At 42.1% G+C, this 20,499-nt stretch overlaps 1 protein-coding gene across 1 annotated transcript in view; it reads right to left on the bottom strand.

Moving 5' to 3' along the window:
* Positions 1-20,499, bottom strand: part of LOC103808421 (vacuolar protein sorting-associated protein 13D-like) — a gene marked incomplete at its 5' end in the record, with an annotated part of 58,426 nt that overhangs the window by 30,067 nt on the left and 7,860 nt on the right. Inside the window, 16 exons of the mRNA XM_009081202.1 lie at positions 6,094-6,261; positions 6,593-6,727; positions 10,029-10,177; positions 11,757-11,853; positions 12,647-12,796; positions 12,954-13,103; positions 13,424-13,540; positions 14,102-14,281; positions 14,935-15,043; positions 15,324-15,484; positions 16,109-16,217; positions 16,941-17,176; positions 18,476-18,599; positions 18,722-18,897; positions 19,115-19,245; positions 20,040-20,182. Of these exons, the coding sequence (XP_009079450.1) occupies positions 6,094-6,261; positions 6,593-6,727; positions 10,029-10,177; positions 11,757-11,853; positions 12,647-12,796; positions 12,954-13,103; positions 13,424-13,540; positions 14,102-14,281; positions 14,935-15,043; positions 15,324-15,484; positions 16,109-16,217; positions 16,941-17,176; positions 18,476-18,599; positions 18,722-18,897; positions 19,115-19,245; positions 20,040-20,182 (2,335 nt within the window). The remainder of the gene's footprint in view (positions 1-6,093; positions 6,262-6,592; positions 6,728-10,028; positions 10,178-11,756; positions 11,854-12,646; positions 12,797-12,953; positions 13,104-13,423; positions 13,541-14,101; positions 14,282-14,934; positions 15,044-15,323; positions 15,485-16,108; positions 16,218-16,940; positions 17,177-18,475; positions 18,600-18,721; positions 18,898-19,114; positions 19,246-20,039; positions 20,183-20,499) is intronic.

Raw genomic sequence — 20,499 nt, 5'->3', positions numbered from 1 at the left:
AGACATCAAGTCCAGCTTAAACCAGTTCTTCCCACAGAATACATCACCATTTCCATTTCTTTACCCATGCCCCTTTCTCCACATCAAAATACACTGGAGTCAAAGCACATTCACAAACACTTTGTGCAAGAAGCTTTGTGCAAGAAAGGCTAATTTTAACCCAAATTGGGAAGAGAACTTTCAACCTGGACGTTGGCCACACACATTGGATCCCACGGTACAAATGAAAAACAGGAAGAACAAAATAATACTTCAAACTTCTCAAGCTGATCCTTTATCCCAAAACCTCTTTCAAAGATACTGATTACAGATACCAGATGTTCTGCACACTAAAACTGACACTTTCCATGGCTTTTGATTGCCACTAATTGGCCATAAAACTTGCTGTCTTTTCAAACTGCCAGGAAATGGGGAAATGGCCTCATCCATAATGCTCCTCCCAGTGCTCCACATCTCTGCCTGGGAATTTCAAGGACTTTCCATCTCACAAGCTGCACATTTTGATACAGATTCTCACTGCTCAGCACTCAAACCTGCACAGGAACTGTGAATGAAATGCAAGTTAAACTGAGGATGATCTGCTGTGCCACCTGGACAAGCTGCAGGAGTCCTCACACTGTACTGTACTGGGGAAGACAAAAGGAGGAAAACCTTAGGATTACATTGAAGAAAACACAGGAAAAGCTACATTTGACCCAAACTGTATAAATCACTTCTAGGAATAGACAAAACTATGGCAATTGCTGCTAAATCCCACAACTTCAATACCTCAACTACCATCAGCTTTCCCAAAGCAAACCCCAAACAGTTGCCCAGAAGGATGACAAGTATTCCAGTCTCCCTCATTCTTATCCAGTGAGAATTCCAGTATTCACACACATTCTGCTGTTAACAGTCACACAGAAGAGCATGGAGTCACAGGAAAATAGTGAAAACACAGAGTGGCAGCAAACTCAGAACCCAAATGTCACCATAATCTTTCTGCATTATCAGTTAACCATTTTGTTTGAGACTCTCCAGAGGAAATCACCACCAGGTATTTCTTTCTCAGGCTTCAGACACAAAAGCTTCTGCCAGAAGTTCCCTGTCACCAAGATATGATTTTCTTTTCAGCTACTTGCATTGCATTTTGAGTTAATATTGCTAGAGCTGAACCACAGTGACTCCAAATGGGAGAATTCCAGCTGTTCTTCATTCTAGATGTATCAAATAGGAGTGGTTGGTTACCTGAACTAAGAAACTTTAATCAAAAGGGTACCATCAGCTTTGACTGCTCTGGGCCCTTCTCTGTCTGCTCCTGGGCACCTCCTGCTCACACTGCACCCACATTCTGTGCTCTGCACAGCCACTTCTCACCTTATTCACTGCCAGCTCTGCTACACTTCACATCCATACAAGTCAAACACTTGCTCATGGTTTGTTTTTAAATAATCCCTTTATTACTTCCTCTTCATTTTCCACTGAGTTATCTTTATTTTCCTGTCACTGCCAACCACTTGAGATTCTGCTTTGATTTATCTTACCAAGAGAGTTAAAACTCCTATTTCCCTTCATGTTGCTTTTATGCTCCTTTTATACAAATGTCTCCATGTCAAACACTCACCTGGAGCAATATCCACATCCTTACTAGTCTTTTCTGACCTGATTCCAACACCTAACCTCTTTTCCTCTCTCTGTTATGCACTTACACACCTCTGCCACCTCTCTGAACTGAACTAAAATAAACCTATGGAACGAAAGTCCAGGGCAGAAGTTCATTTATGCCTCTTCCTCAGCCATAAAAAGAAAACAAACACCCACATGCAATTTGTTGCAGCTCCTCTCTAGGGAAGTTTTGGCATCTTGGGTGCCTTCTCCCAAGCCTCAGGAAGCTTGTCTGCCTCCCAGAGCTCTGCATGCTGCTCCAAAAACTGGTAATTTCAGGGACTTTCATCTCATAAGATGCACATTTTGATACAGATTCTCACTGCTCAGCACTCAAACCTGCACATGGACTGTGAATGAAATGCAAGTTAAGCTGAAGATGATCTGCTGTGCTACCTGGACAAGCTGCAGGAGACCCCACACTATACTGGGGGAGACTGGAAATGCAACTGTGGCTGATGGTTTACCTTTCCTTAAGAAGCCTAATTAACTCTCTCACTGGAAACTTCGAAGTTCAATATGAAAATTGAGCTTTTTCAAGGAGTTCCTTAAATTCTTTTTCCCAGGAGGAAAGGAGGGACACAACAATTATTTCCATATATATATTACATATATATTTCCTACATATATATATGTATCCAGAAACTAAGCCTAGTCTAAGAGTCATAACTCCTACCTTACCATGTGCTCATAATTCACCAAAGAAAACACAATTCCTCCTAAGGTCTGAAAGAAATCAGACAAATCAAATACAGTATTGACAGGCTGATGAATCTTTTCAGTCCTTTACTATGACAGCTCAGCACCTATTTGCTCTTTGCACTAATAGATACAACCATGCTTCATTTTCCATTTGGAGAACATGAGCTACAGAGCATTTTTGTTCAGGGTTCAATATCCATTCCTAATTGAAACACCTCTGGAAGAGGAATAATTTAGGATTTAGTACTATCATGCCTAACAGGGGAAATAAAAAAGAAGTGTAGATGCCAAGAATGTGAGACATTTCTACGCATATGGCAACTATAGAAGGCTCCATTCAGAGGGAATGAAATTCCCTCAGGTGTCTATATTTAGGATCAAAGAACTTTTTAAAATACAGAACTTGGAGTCTCCAAGGGATAAAAACTACAAAACTGTCTGTAGTGAACTTTATTTAACCTAAGGGTTTGTGCCAATTTAAATACACTGCAGTTCTCCACTTGAAAGAAGGCATTACCCACTGCGTGCTCTGAAAGGCATGGAAAAGCCATTACAGGGATAATCAGCACAACTATAAAATAGAAAAGCAATAAAATGACAAAACCAGATACAACTCCAATAGCTTTACTTCTCCAGTCTGTCCAGCAGTGTTACTTTTAAAGCAATGATTATAGCATTACCCTGTTTATCTATCTACTCACACCTCTATAGTGAACTCATCTTAAAATCTAGGAGAGACTTTTATTTCAGACACTTCATAAGTCAGGTACTCAAATCAACCAAAAGGGAGAGATTTCCCAGCCCTCAGCTCCTAAGCAGAACACAGGCTCCTCTAGTTTTGGCTGCTTCAGTTAGCAGCTCCACAGACAAGGACCTCTGTGGCACAGCTGAACCAGGTGAAAATTTATGCAGTGAAAATACACTTTAAAATACCTTCCCTACAGAGAGCACCAAAGCAAGATGAAGATGATCTATTGTTTCAATCCTATTTTTCTTGAGTAATTCAAATTATTTCCTCCCCCCACACTTTTTTATCTCTAAATATCCTAGCCACAGGCATAAGGCACATTTATGGTAGAACAGAAAAGGAGTAAAAGACAAAGTTCTCTGCTGTACCACATACATGACACATCACAAACTACTTGAAATGCCAATTTTTTATCATAAGGACATTCCTGGCTTAGTTTTCTAGCAGATTTAAATGCCGAAAAGCAGTGCAAAACATAAGGAAGAATTAATCCTGACAATTTGAGCCTTTTTTACCATTATCTTCTCTGTGGCAGAGTTAAGATCCAACCTTTGCAAGGAGGAGTCATCAAGGAGCTCCATAATGTACTACTAAGTCTTTCTAAAGGATATAATTCTCTCCTTGTTCTGAAAGGACAAATACATAAACCACATTAAAAGCTTTTAAAAGGGAACTGTGTGAGACTTGCAGAGACACTTTGGATATATCAAGGAGAAAGAAAAAAACTACCTGGGAAGACGGATAAATAGTACTGGGGTGATTTTCAAAGGTACAAATGGGAAGCAGGCACTCAGCTCCTGTTGGATTGTGAAAGGAGTTCAGCATCCAACTGCCCTTGTGCCTTTGAAAATCTTCCTCACAAACCCCTTGGTTACAAATGACTCCAAAGTTCAAAGGATGACCTTGCCCTTGTGGGAAACAGAGGAAGGCTCGTGCCTTTTAAAGAAAGATTTATGAGAGTGTTGCTGCAGATGTGACTGTGATGAGGAAACAACACTTTATAGAAAGGAAACTCTAAAGAAACAAACCCTATTGGGTGGAGTGGATGGGTCACAGGCGACTACAACCACGAGGAGAAAGTATGGACACAAGGATTGCTTTGCACAGATGGAAGCAGCTGCCTCCAGCAGCTCAGCAAGTCTTCTACCACACTGCTTGGCTAAGCTTGGATGTGCAGTGCTGCTCATTACAGGAGCATCTCATAGAGGATTATAAGACAGGAATAGCAGTGTGGTATTTTGGTCAGTTTTCTTGAAACTGTCCCAGCTGGGCTAATGGTGGGAATGAGATAATGATGACAGAGAAGGTGCAGCTCATCTTGCCTCATGGTTCAGTTCTCTGGGTCAGATATACTCACAGCTCTGCATGTGGTGATGGGCTAAGGTTTGACAACGTCAGTCTTGAGCTGCCTGCAATCATACAGATTCTACCTTTTACCTTTTTGATCTTCTAAATTAACTTCTCCCATTAATGAGGGGGAAAAAAGAAGATTTCCTTGTATAAATGGGAAAGGTTGTGAAAAGATGAACCATGACAATAACAGAAGTAAAAAGTTTTCACAAAACTAAACTTCAACAACTGAAAGCATCAATGCAGTTCTACCCATGATGGCTAAGTTCATTCACAGCACATGTTCACAGAATCGTAGAATCAAATGGGTTGGAAAAGACCTCCAAGATCATCAAGTCCAACCCTACTGTGGTCACTAGACCATGGCACTAAGTGCCACATCCAGTCTCAGCTTGAAAACCTCCAGGGATGGTGAATCCACCACCTCCCTGGGCAGCACATTCCAATGCCTCATCACTCTCTCTGTAAAAAATCTCTTCCTAATATCCAACCTAACCCTCCCCTGGCAGAGCTTGAGTCTGTGCCCTCCTGTCCTGCTGCTGGTTGCCTGGGAGAAGAGACCAACCCCCACCTGACTCCAACCTCCTGGCAGAGAGTTGCAGAGGGTGATGAGGTCTCCCCTGAGCCTCCTCTTCTCCAGGCTGAACACCCCCAGCTCCCTCAGCCTCTCCTCATGGCACTTGTGCTCCAGTCCCTTCACCAGCCTCGTTGCTCTTCTCTGGACCTGCTCCAGCACCTCAATGTCCCTCCTGAGCTGAGGGGCCCAGAACTGAGCACAGGATTCAAGGTGTGGCCTCACCAGTGCCGAGTCCAGGGGCAGAATCACCTCCCTGCTCCTGCTGACCACTCTGTTCCTGACCCCAGCCAGGATGTCATTGGCCTTCTTGGCCACCTGAGCACACTGCTGGCTCATGTTGACACACCATGTATGTAATAAAATTATTTCAAGACCACATATTTGCTCTGACCATGATTCAAATCACTTCCTTCCTCTGGCTGCTGCCTCAGACCATCCCTCTCTTGGGCACTGAAGAGCTCTTTTCACTGATATAATTGAGTTCTCTCAGTTGTTATCAGGAAGACAAAAGAATGTTCACCACGCAGAGACTTTGGAATAAACTAAAGATAATTCTGTAGCAATGTATGAATTCCTTAGTTTGCTGCCATGTGGCATAGAAAAAAACCCAAACCTCAAGTGTTAGCATAATAATTGCCATTCACATCAGCTTAATCACTTCCCAGAAATAACACTCAGTAACTCCTGTTATACCAATGAACCCTCAAATACTCCACATTTCTCAATGTTCTCTGTGTAGATTACATACATAATACATACAACTTTGTATATATTAGATGAAGCCACACTTGAGCAACTTTTTAGTTTTCACTCTGGCTGACCATTGATTCAACCTGCAAATACATGTACAGCAATAATGAGGCCCTGAGTGGTTCATTGGCTCCTGTTTCTGCCATCCATGAGATGCATATAAAAAGCACTTAAGGACAAAAAAAATCTACACTTCAAACTCACTTTTTACAAAACAAACAGGACATAAAGCAATTTAAACATAGTTCATAATTCTATTGGCCTTCTTTCTTGGCTGTATTTTGCTGATTGCTTTAGCCAACTTCAATGTCACAACTATTACCTTTGCAGCAGAGTTGGACACTCCATGTGTGACGTTCCTGATGAGGCCACCCACGTTGCCATACTTTATAAGTCCAGAAAAACCTTCTGAAACATCATTCAATAGACCCATGGGGTTGCCAAGGAAATCCACAGAACCCAGAATCCTTGCTGCCTGGCTAAGCAGCTCCTGCAAAATCAAGAAGAATGAAATATCACTGATGGATCAGATTAACACCAGCAAGGTTGATTAAAAGAAAAAAATCCCACCCACAACAGAAGCTTACACCAAGCCAGGTAGTTTTACTGGAGAAATGGATACAAATACCAGTAAGATCAACAATAATTTCATCTTAAAGTGGAGATTGTTCTTAGAACCATGGGATAACAGTCCATACACCGAAGCAGCAACACAGCACTAACACTCAGCAGTCAGGAAAGAATTCCCACACCCTCAGGGGAGAACTCCTGACTCAAGAGAAGTTCAGCCTTTGCCACAATCCAACCTGTATGACACTAACCTCCTGGAAGTGTTTCAGAATGTCATTAATGATGAATTCCTGAGTTTCATACGGATGGACCCGAGTGAAAGGATCCAGGTTAATCACAGCGTCCTCAAACCGGATCAGAGGGAACCCCAATGTGCTCTTCAATGCCTAAGGAAACAAAAGATATTGCTACTTTAATTTTTCTCCCTGCTTGTCATGCACAGCACCCAAATGGATTAATCTTTGAATGGGTAACAAATCAAAATGATCTGAAGCTGCTGAAGGAGTTTACCACACTTGGATGGAGAGAGCAAAAACCCACAAACCATAATAATGTAAGCAATAATCAGCTATCAGAATTGCATTTCTTCACTGACTACACAGTCCCTGAACTTCCCAATGCAATCTGTTGTCTACACTTGACAGGAATATTTCAAAACAAAATGTGTCTAATACTCCATACATAGAACTTCGCTGTAACTGCTCTAACGGTCAATTAAACCAAACCTTCAATGAATTTCCTTGACAAAACTGAGTATTTTCCACCCTGCTGAAGTTCTGTGAAGGGATTAAGTGTCAGGATGAGCTGGAATAACACACAGAATTTCCTCTAAGCCTGAGGCTCCTTCCTTAACACTATGTGGTGTAGTGAAATACTTGAAATTATTTTTTCCTTGATTTTCAAGGAAGGAAATTAAGGCTGCAATTAGCTCATAGGCCATCTGTAATCTGTAGAATCATCAAGGCTGGAAGAGACCTTTAAGATCATCAAGTCCAACTGTTCACCTAACACTACCACTGTAAAGCTTATACACTCTACAGACATAGAATCATAGAATCAACTGGATTGGGAAAGACTAAAAGATCATCAAGTCCAACCCTACTGTGGTCACTAGACCATGGCACTAAGTGCCACATCCAGTCTCAGCTTGAAAACCTCCAGGGATGGTGAAGCCACCACCTCCCTGGGCAGCACATTCCAATGCCTGAGCACTCTCTCAATAAAAAAAACCCTCTTCCTAGTATCTGACCTCTACACATCTGTACATACACACACAGAAATATAACCATATTGGAGAAAAATACCATGAAAACTAATCTTTTAAGAAAGCAAGAGATCAGATCCATTTCAAGTCTTAATAATACATCTGCACAGCCACCAACATCAGACAACCTGAAGAAGGCAAGAAGCTCAATACTTGTGTTCTGTCTTTACACATTAATCACCAAAGTCTGTTTGGTGCAAGTAACACGAGTTTTGTGCCATCTGCAGGCAATTAAGGCAACTTACAGGTCTGAGTTTAGTTTGCAAGTAAGAAAGGAGCTATTTATTTTTTCAGTAAATGGATGACTAACCAGAGTAGTCCTCATTATTCACTTGGGTAGGAAGTAATTTCCTGTTTAACTATCAGATATTATATAAGGCAACTTTGTTAATACTGGTACCTAATAAAAATAATCTGTCTACACCAAATTACCAGACAGCAATGTCCAAGCCAGAAACATTAGAGGTAGTTAGAAAAACTTCCACAATGGCTCTACTGTGATTATTCTCTCTCCCTCCTACCCTGAACTCTCCTGTGCTACAGACCTGAATGGAGCTCTTTCTGTGAATGTCAATATACAGAATACAGTCAGGGACTGTTATCATTAGTGGGGAAAAATGTATACGCCAAGTTTTCTCCTGGGAATGTTGCTGGAGGCTGCCAAGACATATCCATATGCAATCCTATACCAAGGGTGGTAGGAAATCCAAACACAGCAGTGCACAGTGCTGGGTTCTTAAAGGCACTCACCATGAGCACTGTACATTCTCTCTCTGAATCACAGAATTTAAGGGCTGGAATGGACCTTACAGACCATCCACTCCCAACCCCTGCCCTAGGCAGGGACAGCTCCTCACTACATCAGGTTGCTCAAGCCTCATCCAGCCTGGCCTTGAACACCACCAGGGCTGGGGCAGCCACCACATCCTTGGGCAACCTGGGACAGTGTCTCACCACCCTCACAGAAAAAAACTTTTTTCTCACATCCAACCTAGACTTCCCCTCCTTCAGTTTGAGCCAATTTCCCCTTGTCTTGTCACTGCAGTTCCTAACACAGAGTCCCTCTCTGGCTCCTTGTAGCCCCTTCAGCTCCTGCAGGTTGCTCTGAGGTCTCCACACAACCTTCTCTTCTCCAGGCTGAACAGCCCCAACTCCCTCAGCCTGTCCTCAGTGGGGAGATGCTCCAGTGCTCTGATCAACTTCGTGACCTCCTCTGGACTTGATCCAACAGTTCCATGTCATTATGTCAAGGACACCAGAACTGTGTGCAGTGTTCCAGGTGGGTCTCACCACAGCAGAGGGGAAGAATCACTTCTTTTGTCCTGCTGACCACAGTCCTGAGTGAGGAGGTGACCTGAGCTAAGCGAAGGATCAGTGATTTTCTGTTGAAGCTCAAGTACAAACACACTTCAGGGCACTGTTTGCTGAGTGCTAAGGAAAATTACATCTAGGGAATATTACAGCTAAGGAATATTGCAGTTAGCTATTGAACTGTCCTCTGCACAAGCATTTGGTAAAATCAACACAAAACCACAGGACTGATGATGGTCTGGGTCACCTTTGTAAGATTCCATGATGAACATTCACTACACAAAACTAAACTTCTTTAAAAGCTTCCACACCCCATGTCTTTACTATCAAGGACAAAAAAGCCCAGTCAGTGTCTCAGTCATGGTTTTTGAATATGCAGCAGCTCAATTCCTCCACAGTCAGGAGGGGTTTGTATGGTTTGGTTTGGTTTCAGCTCTCACATCATGGAGGAAAGCACTTGTATTAGCTCAGAGGGAACTGAAGTATTTCTGATTGAAATATTCAATGAATTCATGATCACTGAGGTGGCAACTGACTGTTGCCACTTTATTATGTCCAAGAAGGTCCCAACAGGCAATTTGTGAACACTAGGTGAGATTAGCTTCTTGCTACAGCCTGGAATCCCTGGTGCACTCAAACTGCACCAGATTTACTGCCACATGAAAAGGACCAGATTTCCCACCTAAATCCATACTCAGTCTGAATTCACAATCAAATTGCACAGTGCACATGCAAATTCTCCAGCTCCAACGAAACAACATTGTTTGGATGAAAACACTCAGAGTTGAACTTTATTTCTGCTCCCTAAGTTGGGTAAATTCTTCTTTTCTCAGAGTTATTCCCTTTAAGCTCTTTACACTTCCAATACTGTAACAGGACTCTTTGTGCAGCAGGGAGTCCTTAGGTGCAGTTGGCTGTGCTTCCACTGAAATTACAGAAGTGAAAGAATATTCCAGAAGGGACTGGAAATTATGTAAATTGAGTAACAGAAGTTACTGGAACTTCTATTATTTGTAATATAAATAATGGAAGAACAAATGGAAATTAATAGTATTAAGCTAAAGCTTCTGTTCTTTTTTCCTGCTCTTTAATCTGGGAATGCACTGGGGTACCTTGAGATCCAAAGGGAGCTTGTTGGAAGTGAGGACACTCAGCTTGATTTGAGGCACACTGATTTTCAGATTTTCAAAGTAGTATCTCTTCTGTCCTCCACCTTGTTCCACAGCCTTGTCGTGGAGGTTTTCATCATACTTCTCCACCTCTGCATCCAGACAAAACACAGGAATCAGAGCAGATTAAAGACAAATAAATCTGGAGTTAGGAATGCATGCTCTGTAAGGAGTTAACAGCTCCTCTGTACAAGAAGTATGTGTGACTGCCAGTGTAGCCAGCAAAATTACTCATTCCTTGTGACATGAAGCTGACCTTTGAGGCTCAAGAATTTTTTGTCAGATCTGCATCTCTAAAACCTGTTATTTGAGCTTTTAATCTCACTTCTAATTTATCTTTATCAGCATACAGAAACAAGGAGATAACACACAGCTAAGCAGTGTTTCCTACTGTGCAGTTCTGCTCTTACAGTCTGTTTCCCTCTCTCTAATTCCTTACACACTCAACTATGAACACAATGTACAAAGCAAGTGAAATTTCCAATTATCACTGCAGAATGGACAAAATGCCAACATAGAAGACACTCCATAAGTTAATTTATTTAGAGTGAGTCAAATTTGACACTAACAGGTTCATGTCATTTCTAAGAGCATCTTGGTGCTGTGACAAGGCAGAGGAAAAGACCAAAGATGACAAGTCTTACAGACTCAGGTTGACCAACTAAACATTCTGACTGTAAATGATACAGTAACTTCTGTCTGAATCTTGGATGACATTAGCAGAATCAGTGGATAAACTACAAACAATGGATAGTAAGGAAACCAAAAGAATAGCAAAATCATCAGGGCAAACCAAAACAAAGGACAGAGCAGTAAAAAGCCTAAGAGCAGAACTCAACATTTTTACTCCTTCCTCATCACTGGAGATCTAAGTCTCTAAGTCCTCTGTAAAAGGTAATGCTGTTGTTTTTTCAGAGACAATTCAGAAGATCCTGTGGATTAGCAGGACAGAACTGTGGAGCATCATTTGTAGGCTTGGCCCCATTTGGAATTGTGCCACAAATAGTTCTTTCCCTGTGACAGTTCTTACATAACAGTGCACATGCTACTGCCTAATCAAAGTGACTTTTTCAATTGCCACTCCAAAACAAACATTTCAGAAAGTTTCCAAAGCACAGACAAACCCTACAATAAGAGGATTAGGACAACATCTAGGAGATTAGAAGATTCAAGAGGTCTGTCTTGCCTCACTGAATCAAAGAAAACTCCTATTGCAATTAAAGCCAGGGCTATGGATGCCACGGCTGAAAGGTCAGACAGACAATTTTCCTCCAGTTAAGCAACAAGAAGTGCCCAAGGAACACACGAAGAGAGATCCTGTTTCTAGCCTTAGGTTAAATAAACATTACTAAACAAAGTGGTTTGCTAAATTAATAACACAATTTCTTTCATCCCAATTTAGATGAATCCAGACACAAGAACTGAAGATGAGTACTGAACTCCTTCCCAGAGAGGCTCAGCTCAGTCATTGTGTACTGAGCCATTACCTGAAGGTTGTCACAAGCCTAACATACATGAACAACTTCACAGGGACCACTGAGGTATTTCCAGCTGTCTGTGCAACACTGGGAGGTCCCAAGCAGCAAAGAGTTTCCTGGAATTGATTTTATATGCAAAGATCATAATCCTTCTGTGCACTGTACAAGTGATGTTTGGAACTCCAGACCATACCTGATTCAGATTGGTCATAGCCAAAGAAACTCAAGAGCTTCAGCAGTAGTTTCTCCTCAATTTGAACTGTGAACTTTCGGGCAGTGATCATCAGATGCTACGAAGACAAACAAGTCTCAGTTTACAGTATTAACACCAGAAATATAATCCATCTAAGCTATTAAACAGGACAATGTGCTCCACTTCAATGGAGTATTTTCCCTTGAATGGACTGGTAGCAAGATTCCCACCTTCAAAATGTCTTTGGGAGCTTTCTTCACTTCAAGTTACCTACAACTAGTGATGACGAGTTCAATTTTCTGGCAGGTATTGTGCTTCATTACCTAATCCTAACACTTCGAAGTCTCCTGCTTAGCTGTTTTCCAACACTGAAATCAGCTGCTTTTCAAAACAGAGTCAAAATACAAGGGTGAAGATTCCAAGTGAGAGAAGAACCAACTCAGTTTTGCCCTCTCAGCGCCACCCACAGCTGGTGGATAAATTCCCAACCAATGCTCCCAAAGAGCTGCAGTACACAGAAGAGGCAAGATAACACCTTATCAGAGAGAATTTACAACCCTGAACACAATTCTGAGGAGCAAAGCATAGATATTCTGGTTCCCTAAGCTACAATTCTCAGGGCAGAATAACTGCCCTGCAAAGTAAGGTCACACATGAACAAACAGGGTCTGGCCTAATTTGATGCCTTTTTAAACATATTTATTATCCAGTTCATCACTGTAGCTTTACACACCCTGAACACAAGAAGGTGGATATAGTGTCCTTTAAGCTTCAATAATAATTCAACCAATTGTAACTCACAAGTCACTGAACTAAGCAAAAACTAGGAAGAGGAAAGGTCACTTAAACAAAGTGATACCTGCAGGGCACAAACAAAACATTGTGTTTACCTTGTATATATCAGTCAGTGCATTTTTACTGGGAAATTTCATGGCATTGACTTGCACAGCAGGGCCAGTCTCCACGGGCTCATTCTCACTGATCCTGGGTGTCAGGAAGAGCATAAAAGGTCGTGTGGTGCCAATGAGTTGGTTGTCCACCTGCACAGTGCACAGGACAGACAACAGAATCAACACTGCAGTGCTGTTTAGGAACTGATACCTCATTAACAGCTTCAAACATTTTTCAAACCTATTGTGACACCAAAAACTGCAGGAGGCACACGAAGAAATAAATCTGTGTCAAAATGGCAAATACCTGTATGTCTTGCACACTGAGCTCTAGCACCTGACTTGTTGCCAGCTGTGTGTAGTGGACATTAATCCTTGTGAGGCTTGCAAACACAAGCTCTTCAGGGACTTTGTTGACCAAAGACAATCCTATTCCACCTTCCAGTTTCACAAGCACCTGAGAAAAGTGAAATAAAACCACTGACAAACCAACACTGAAAAAACCTCTGATACCAAATACATACTGCAAAGTTAAGTTTTTTAGGATCATCTCCAGAGAGACTAAATAGGTCATGGACAATTAGACTTAGAACAAAGAGGTGTTAGGAGGTATTAACCTAAATTCTGAGGAGTTCTAGCAGGAAAATCTACAAGTTCAGAACAAGAGATCATCATGGGGGAAAGTTAAAAACCAACACCATCACACACACACAGAGCCAAGATCTAGGAAGGAAAATGACAAACAAAAGAGTAAGGTACTAGTTGGGAATATCTTACTTCCAGTTCTTGCTCTGTCTCTGGATTTTTTAGCTTGCGCAGATCTTGTTCTGTAACTGCAAGTTCATCTCCTTCACTGGACAAACGATCATTTCTGCGCTGGTTAAAATCAGTTATCTGAAAACAAATAAATTACTATAATCATCACTTTCCTTTTGGTAAATAACAGCTCCACTGTCCAGCCTTAGAAAATTACCTTTTTTTTTAAAAAAAAAAACTACAATGAGAAGTTTTGTAGGAACTATTTCTGGTTTGTGATATTCCCTCCCCCCTTCATGGCTTTATAAAGGAAGATTTTTGTAAGGATTTAGAGATGTAATAGAGAAACAAAGTAGAATCATAGAACCATCAAGGTCGGAAGAGACCTCTAAGATCATCAAGTACAACCACTGCTGAAACCTTTAAACCTCAAACCAGATCCTCCAGTGCCAGATCCAGACACCTCTTAAACACCTCCAGGGATGGTGACTTCACCACCTCCCTGGGCAATATCCCAGTGCCTAAACACCCTAACAGGGAAAAAAATATTTCTAATATCTAATCTGACTCTGCCCTGTCTCAGCTCAAGGTCATTCCCTCTACTCCTCTCCCTGCAGCCATGGCAGGAGAGACATCCCCCAAGTATTTCAAGTGCAAGCAAATTATGGAATTATATTCCAGCTGATGAAGGACTGTCACCTGCAGAACCCTAGTTGGCCCATCTGGGATGACTCTCACAGCCAGTACTCCTGAGCCAGGCCTCATCTTTTGGTTTGTGAACTGCTGTTCAGGTGGAACTGGCCCCAAAAGTTCAAGTGAAGTATCAGGACCTAGAACAACTTCTGCTCCATCATGAAGACCAGCTACTCCTCCCTTTGCCTGGAGAGAGGAAAAAAGGCAAGGGGAACAAAATAATTAAGTGATAGGTAAAAACTTCAGATAACTATTTACACACATTAATTTAGAAGTGTATTTTACTCTCCTCTCCCTACTCTTCAGAACTAAAAGAAAAGCAGTCCAGGTGCTTTGATATTGCTAGAGCTTCTGGTAATTCATGTTTAATCAGTTTGGCAGCTAAAAGAAACAGCCAAGACCAGTAATTAAATATTCTCACTGCACATTTAAAACTGAAGCTGTCAATTCATCCACAAACATGGCAAAGTCCTTCCTGAAAAGTCTTCCAAAATGATAGAAAGTATTTTAAAAAGACGAACTGTGGAACTGCAGATGAGAAACTAAATCCTTACTGAATCAACATCTGAAAACAGCAAGAAAAGGCTTTTTTTGGTTGCTGCAACAAGTAACTTGCTAAGCTGCAATATCATGGTACTAAGCCAAGTATTTTTCTAGTTAACAGTGAATTATTTGCAACTGATAAGAACGTTCACCTATGAATCTAACACAAGCTGTAGACACAAATATGCTCTGTGTTCTAACCCTGGCCTGAAGGCTTTTAGTTCACTTCAATGCTAAGCCCAGATGACTGTCATCTCTTTCAAGGTCAACAAGGTGAACACAGAATCAGCACTGACCTGGACAACAAGCCCATGAATGCCACAGGTCAGCTTTCCATCCCGGAAGCTCCATGTCTGGGTGGTGCTGCGCCGCCGATCAGGTTTCCTCAGCATCAAGGGCTCATACCTGCAGGGGAAGCATCGACCAGTGCTCAGGGGATTGATTTGCACCTCAGTTTTACCCTGCAGATGTGTTCATGGGCAACATTTATTCGTCTTTTGCTCAAGCTCATTTTGCTGATCTCACTTCTGACGTGCTCTGCTAACAGTCACCTGCTGAAAACACCTTGGACAAGCTTTTAGAGGTGCTTCCAACTCACTTCAGAACAATTCCTTTCCTTACACAGAGAACATCACATTAACTACCCTTCCAAAGTCATGGTTATGAGGAGCTGTACTTGCAGTACCTGTTGTCTGTGACAGCTGCCAGGCCTGCGATGTCCAAAATCATACAGGAGTCCCCAGAGCGAGGAGAAGGTTTATGAGGGTTGTGAGGAACTGAAGACCCTTCATGGCAAAGCATTCCTGTGTCTGTCATTCTCCAGAGCTGGGATCGCTTTCCTGGCTCCTGGTGCATAAAAACTCAACATTTCAGTACAGTAAATAGCAAATATTTTTGTTCTGCTTTGCTACCAGAGGCTTTGGATTGCAATCCTTGGAATAACTTGTGTATATTTAACTGTAGGGCCCTGAATTAGAATCAGGAACTAGTTTGGCTGAAGACTTCTAGGGGAGCTCTGATACTCTATGAATATGCATCCCATGTCAGCAGTTAGATGCAGAGCAGTATTCACAAGCTGTTTTTTGACCTCAGCAATATTTAAACACAGTTTCTATTTCTTAAGGGCTCCAGAAAGAGAAGCCTTAGCTTACAGTGCAACCCAAAAGGAAGCTTGGAACTTCACTGGAGCATCCAACACATAATTACCACACTCTGCTGTCCTGGAGGCATTTACAACGTTCCTCACTGCTTTTCTTCCAGTTCCCTTTCATGTCACCTTCACTCCCATAAAAACCTTATACAGAAGTACCAGCACAATTCAAATAACCCATCAAATAACCAGTTGAAGTAACCAATGGAGCCTGACTGCACCCTTTAAAACTTAGACTTCTAATGTTTTCCTGCCCTCAGCATTTGATTTTCCTTCAGCACATAGCAACAGCATTTTAAAAATCAAATGTGTCTTGGTACCTTCTTTTTCAGCATAACTCTCTGAGTCTTTGAAGAAACATCAAGGACAAGTTCTGCATTTGCAACATCCTTATTTGAAGCAACTGGTCTCACACTTGACTCCTGTGAACTAGAACACCAAGAAAACATCATCATGTTTATTCAGAGTAAGGCTTGTACTGCAGCCTGAGTTAGATCTATACCAAAACTGAATCAAGGAAGTTTACACTCCCAATATAGCCCACCAGACATAAATTTATATTGGTTTTCCCCCCTTGTTAGGTATTACCAGTGCAAGCTGTCAATTTGATACATTCTTAAATGAGGCTTGATTTCTCACTGCAACTAGGAACTTCACAGGCAAAGCAGATGAATCCCAAAGACAATCTTCTACTTTATACCATGGAGAGTAGCAAAGTCTGTGGCAATCTCCCATAGCTGTTTTCAGTAGCATATGAACTAGTGCAAGTTTCAACTCCACAGGCATGTTGGAAATAGATGTGTCCTGTGGTAAATTTTCTTTACACCAAATGAAATGGAACCCCCAGAGAGGACCCCAAATATCCCTGTTCTTCCCAGATCAGACAGTGGGGTCACAGCAGGTGCCACAAGCTCAATCTTTCTCATTGTGTGCCAGAATAAACAATGTCAAGCTGCACCTCTAAAGCAAAGGTGCTATGACCAAATGAGGTAAAATACAGAGATTACTGACTGCCAGACAACTTCTGAACGTGGCATTTCTTCTGCTGACCACAACAGCTCAGCTGTGTTTGAAAAACTTCTGAACAGCAATTATTAAAAGAGTATTAATGCAAACATTCAAAATATTTCCACCTAAGAAAGGAAGAATTACCCTGAGAAAGTGTAAGTAGCAGCAATATAGATGAAGTTTTCATAGTAAAGCTGTTTGCTGTCTTGGAAATCATTCATGCTGCAGACAACTTCTGAGGAGCCTGCGCCTTTCACTGTCAGCATGATGAAAGGTGGCAGAACAGGTTCATCCCATGCATAATCCAGAGAGGTCAGGGGCTTCACCTCAGTGTACAGCCTGGGCTCCACAACCCCGTGCTGGTTAAACACAATTGGGACCTGCAACAGTGGGGAAAGAGCAGTTTGTTCATCAGGTATTTTGCTAGCATTTGTTTTCCAGGAGTTGATCACTGAACCATGTTCAGATCACTTCTTTAGTTTCCCCCCTAATGGTGTCACATGCACATTGTTCCACTCAGGTCTCAAGGATAGTCTTAAAGGGATGAGAAATGTCATCTTTGCTTTTATCTCTCACTCATGGTTCAAAATGCCTTCAGTCCCATGGCAGCATCTCAAATCTCCTCATAAGGTTACAACACTGAAACAGACTACAAACCATCACTCCTCTCACTGGTAATGTTGCTCCCCCTTGTTAGACCTTCAGAGCACTCATGAAAGCCACAATGTTACCACTATTATTTGAACAAGATGAAGTAGTTGTGTACTACCAATTTTTACTAGAACTTCAGAAAATTACAATTATTACAGATAAATGCCTCTTGCTACACACACTTCCATTGCATTTCATTACACAAATGAGTCAGTTCCCTCTTCTCACAAACAGAAAAGAGCTCCTACCCTTTTGTACTAAAAAGTAAAGGAAAAATATGGAGGTTTGTTCATAGAATCATCATGGTTGGAAGAGACCTCTAAGACCATTGAGTCCAACAATTAATCTGCCACTCCAGATAAATGCCTCTTGCTACACACACTTCCATTGCATTTCATTACACAAATGAGTCAGTTCCCTCTTCTCACAAACAGAAAAGAGCTCCTACCCTTTTGTACTAAAAAGTAAAGGAAAAATATGGAGGTTTGTTCATAGAATCATCATGGTTGGAAGAGACCTCTAAGACCATTGAGTCCAACAATTAATCTGCCACTCCTTTAACCCCCATATCCTCCCCTCCAGTGCCAGATCCAGACACCTCTTAAACACCTCCAGGGATGGTGACACCACCACCTCCCTGGGCAATTTATTCCAGTGTCTGAACACCCTGACAGTGAAGAAATTTTTCCTAACATCTCCTCTGACTCTGCCCTGTCTTAGCTCAATGCCATTCCCTTTAGTCCTCTCCCTGCAGCCATGGCAGGACAGACATCCTCCACCTCTCTCCAACCCTGTCAGGGAGTTGCAGAGAGCCATGAGCTCACCCCTGAGCCTCTTCTCCAGGCTGAACAAACCCAACACCCTCAGCCCTTGCCCATGTGCTCTAGCCCTTTGCTGCCCTGGTTGCCCTTGGCTGGACTTGTCCCAGTGCCTCAACGGCCTTTGGGCAGTGAGTGCCCAAAGCTGAGCACAGCACTGAGGTGTGCCCTCCCCAGTGCCCAGCCCAAGGGATGTTCATGTTCCTTTACCTTGGAGAAGTTGTCGATGCGGAAAGGCGGCGGCAGCTGGTCGGTGTCGCTGAAGGCAATGCGGTAAGTGGCTCCTTGGAGGGTAATTTCTACTCTTAAGAAGTAACATTTTCCCAGGGTGTCCCTGAAAAAGAGCAAAGTACAAGACCCATAAGCTTCTGGTCTGCATTACCTGCAGTGCTACATGTTAAGCAGCTGCTTCTATCAAAAAACAGAAGCCACAGATGATTTATATGGAATCACTACCTCATATTAATGTGGAATGAGTTATTTTTGTTGACCTCAAAGCCCCCAGACCAGATGCAGTTTGGGACATCCATCAGCCTCACACACAACAGCTGATCATAATCGTTCCGTGGCCAGTGGAACCCGACGCTGGAGCCAGGCAGGGTGGAGATATAGCCATCAGGATTGGATGCTCCCTAGGAACAGAAACTGGTAAATACATATCCTGTAGGTCCTGCAAAACACAGTGTTAACTCACAGACCTCTCAAATACAAACACTACTATTCTGGATTGGAATAATGAGAAGGATCCTCATAACCAGCCACGAGTCCTTTCAAGAGCAATGTTTGATTTTTTGGTGAGATGCTGTGACTAACTAGAGGATTGCACTAACAACCAGGAAGGATTCTTACCCGACCTCTGGCGAATTCCCTCTGAACAAAGGCCAATTTGTAGCTTGACTTGTTGTCCAGCAGGTACCGAGGAGCAAAGGTGACCATGCAGGTGTCAATGTATCGCCCTCTGCCTTTCTTCACATCAATACCTAGGAATGAAAACAAGAGAAAATAAAGCTATTACTTACAAAAGGAAACAAGAGACATTTGACACGATGTATTTCACACAACACCAGTGCTTCCTTGGGTTCCCGAGATGCAGTTTCTGCCCCACCACTGCCATGTCTGGAAACATTATTTTAAGCAGTAGATGTAATTTTATGCCATCTCTTACTCTCTGTTTCTCAAGGACAGTTCAGAGATCATAACCAGCCCCCCGAAACTATTTCTAATCACAAGTAAATCAACTCAAGTAAGTATTCCACTTTTCAACATAGGAAAATCACTGTGAAGTAACTTCTGAACTCTCATTTAATTAAAAACTACAACTTGCCAGGGAAACTGTACTTGATGCAGTAGGAGCATGAGAAAGTCAGAAGCTGCTCTCCTGCACACCAGCCTGTACAGGCACCACAGAGGAGAACCCACAGAAGCAGCACATGGCTGAGAAGTGACAGCACACAGAAAACAGACAGTAATGCCATGGGATTTCAAATGCACTTGGAATGAACATACAGGGGGATTAAAGACTCAAAGACAGGCAGAACAGTTTGAAAATACAGTTATTAACAACACTCAGTGGTGAAATGTAAAATTAAGACTGACTTTAAGCAAATAAAATTCAAAATAAAGGTGTAAAACTACTCAGAATATTCTTTTTTTTTGTTTAATAATATTCTCTGGACCCTCAAAAATCTTTACCAACACATGTTGCTCCTGCTGTGATTGTTCTGTTTCTGGTGGCACTGATATCATGTCTCACCAAGTTTCTGTCACCACCTACCAATGTTATAGATGAGGCCTGGCCTGTTTCCATGCTGGATCACCTTAAGGGCTCTGACACCACTGCCACCATCCAGGGAGAAGCCCTGGCACCAGCCAGGCATTCCTTCAGGATGGATCCCTCTTCCAACCCGCATTGTACAGCTAAGGGTAAGAAGAAAACACCAAGATTTACTCATTTAGCTGAAGGATCAGATAACCACACGATGCTGGTGATCAAATACATGCCCAGATACAAGGAGAACAACTGTGTTTGGCCATAAAAGCATTAGGAGCCATGAAAAATCTCTTCTTGAGTGATTCATTCTGCATTTTGCCATCAGCTCTTTCCACACCTTGGCCAGGATTCAGTGGCCATGTCCTGGGAAAGATTTGGCAGTTTTCAGACTGATTCATCTCAACATTTGTGTGTCTTATCTTTGAAAGCAAAACAACTGAAAATCTGGAATAAATTCAGACAC

Source organism: Acanthisitta chloris, unplaced genomic scaffold, assembly GCF_000695815.1.
Source record: "Acanthisitta chloris isolate BGI_N310 unplaced genomic scaffold, ASM69581v1 scaffold12808, whole genome shotgun sequence".
NCBI classification, from domain to species: domain Eukaryota; kingdom Metazoa; phylum Chordata; class Aves; order Passeriformes; family Acanthisittidae; genus Acanthisitta; species Acanthisitta chloris.
This window is presented reverse-complemented; position numbering and strand designations above follow the sequence as displayed.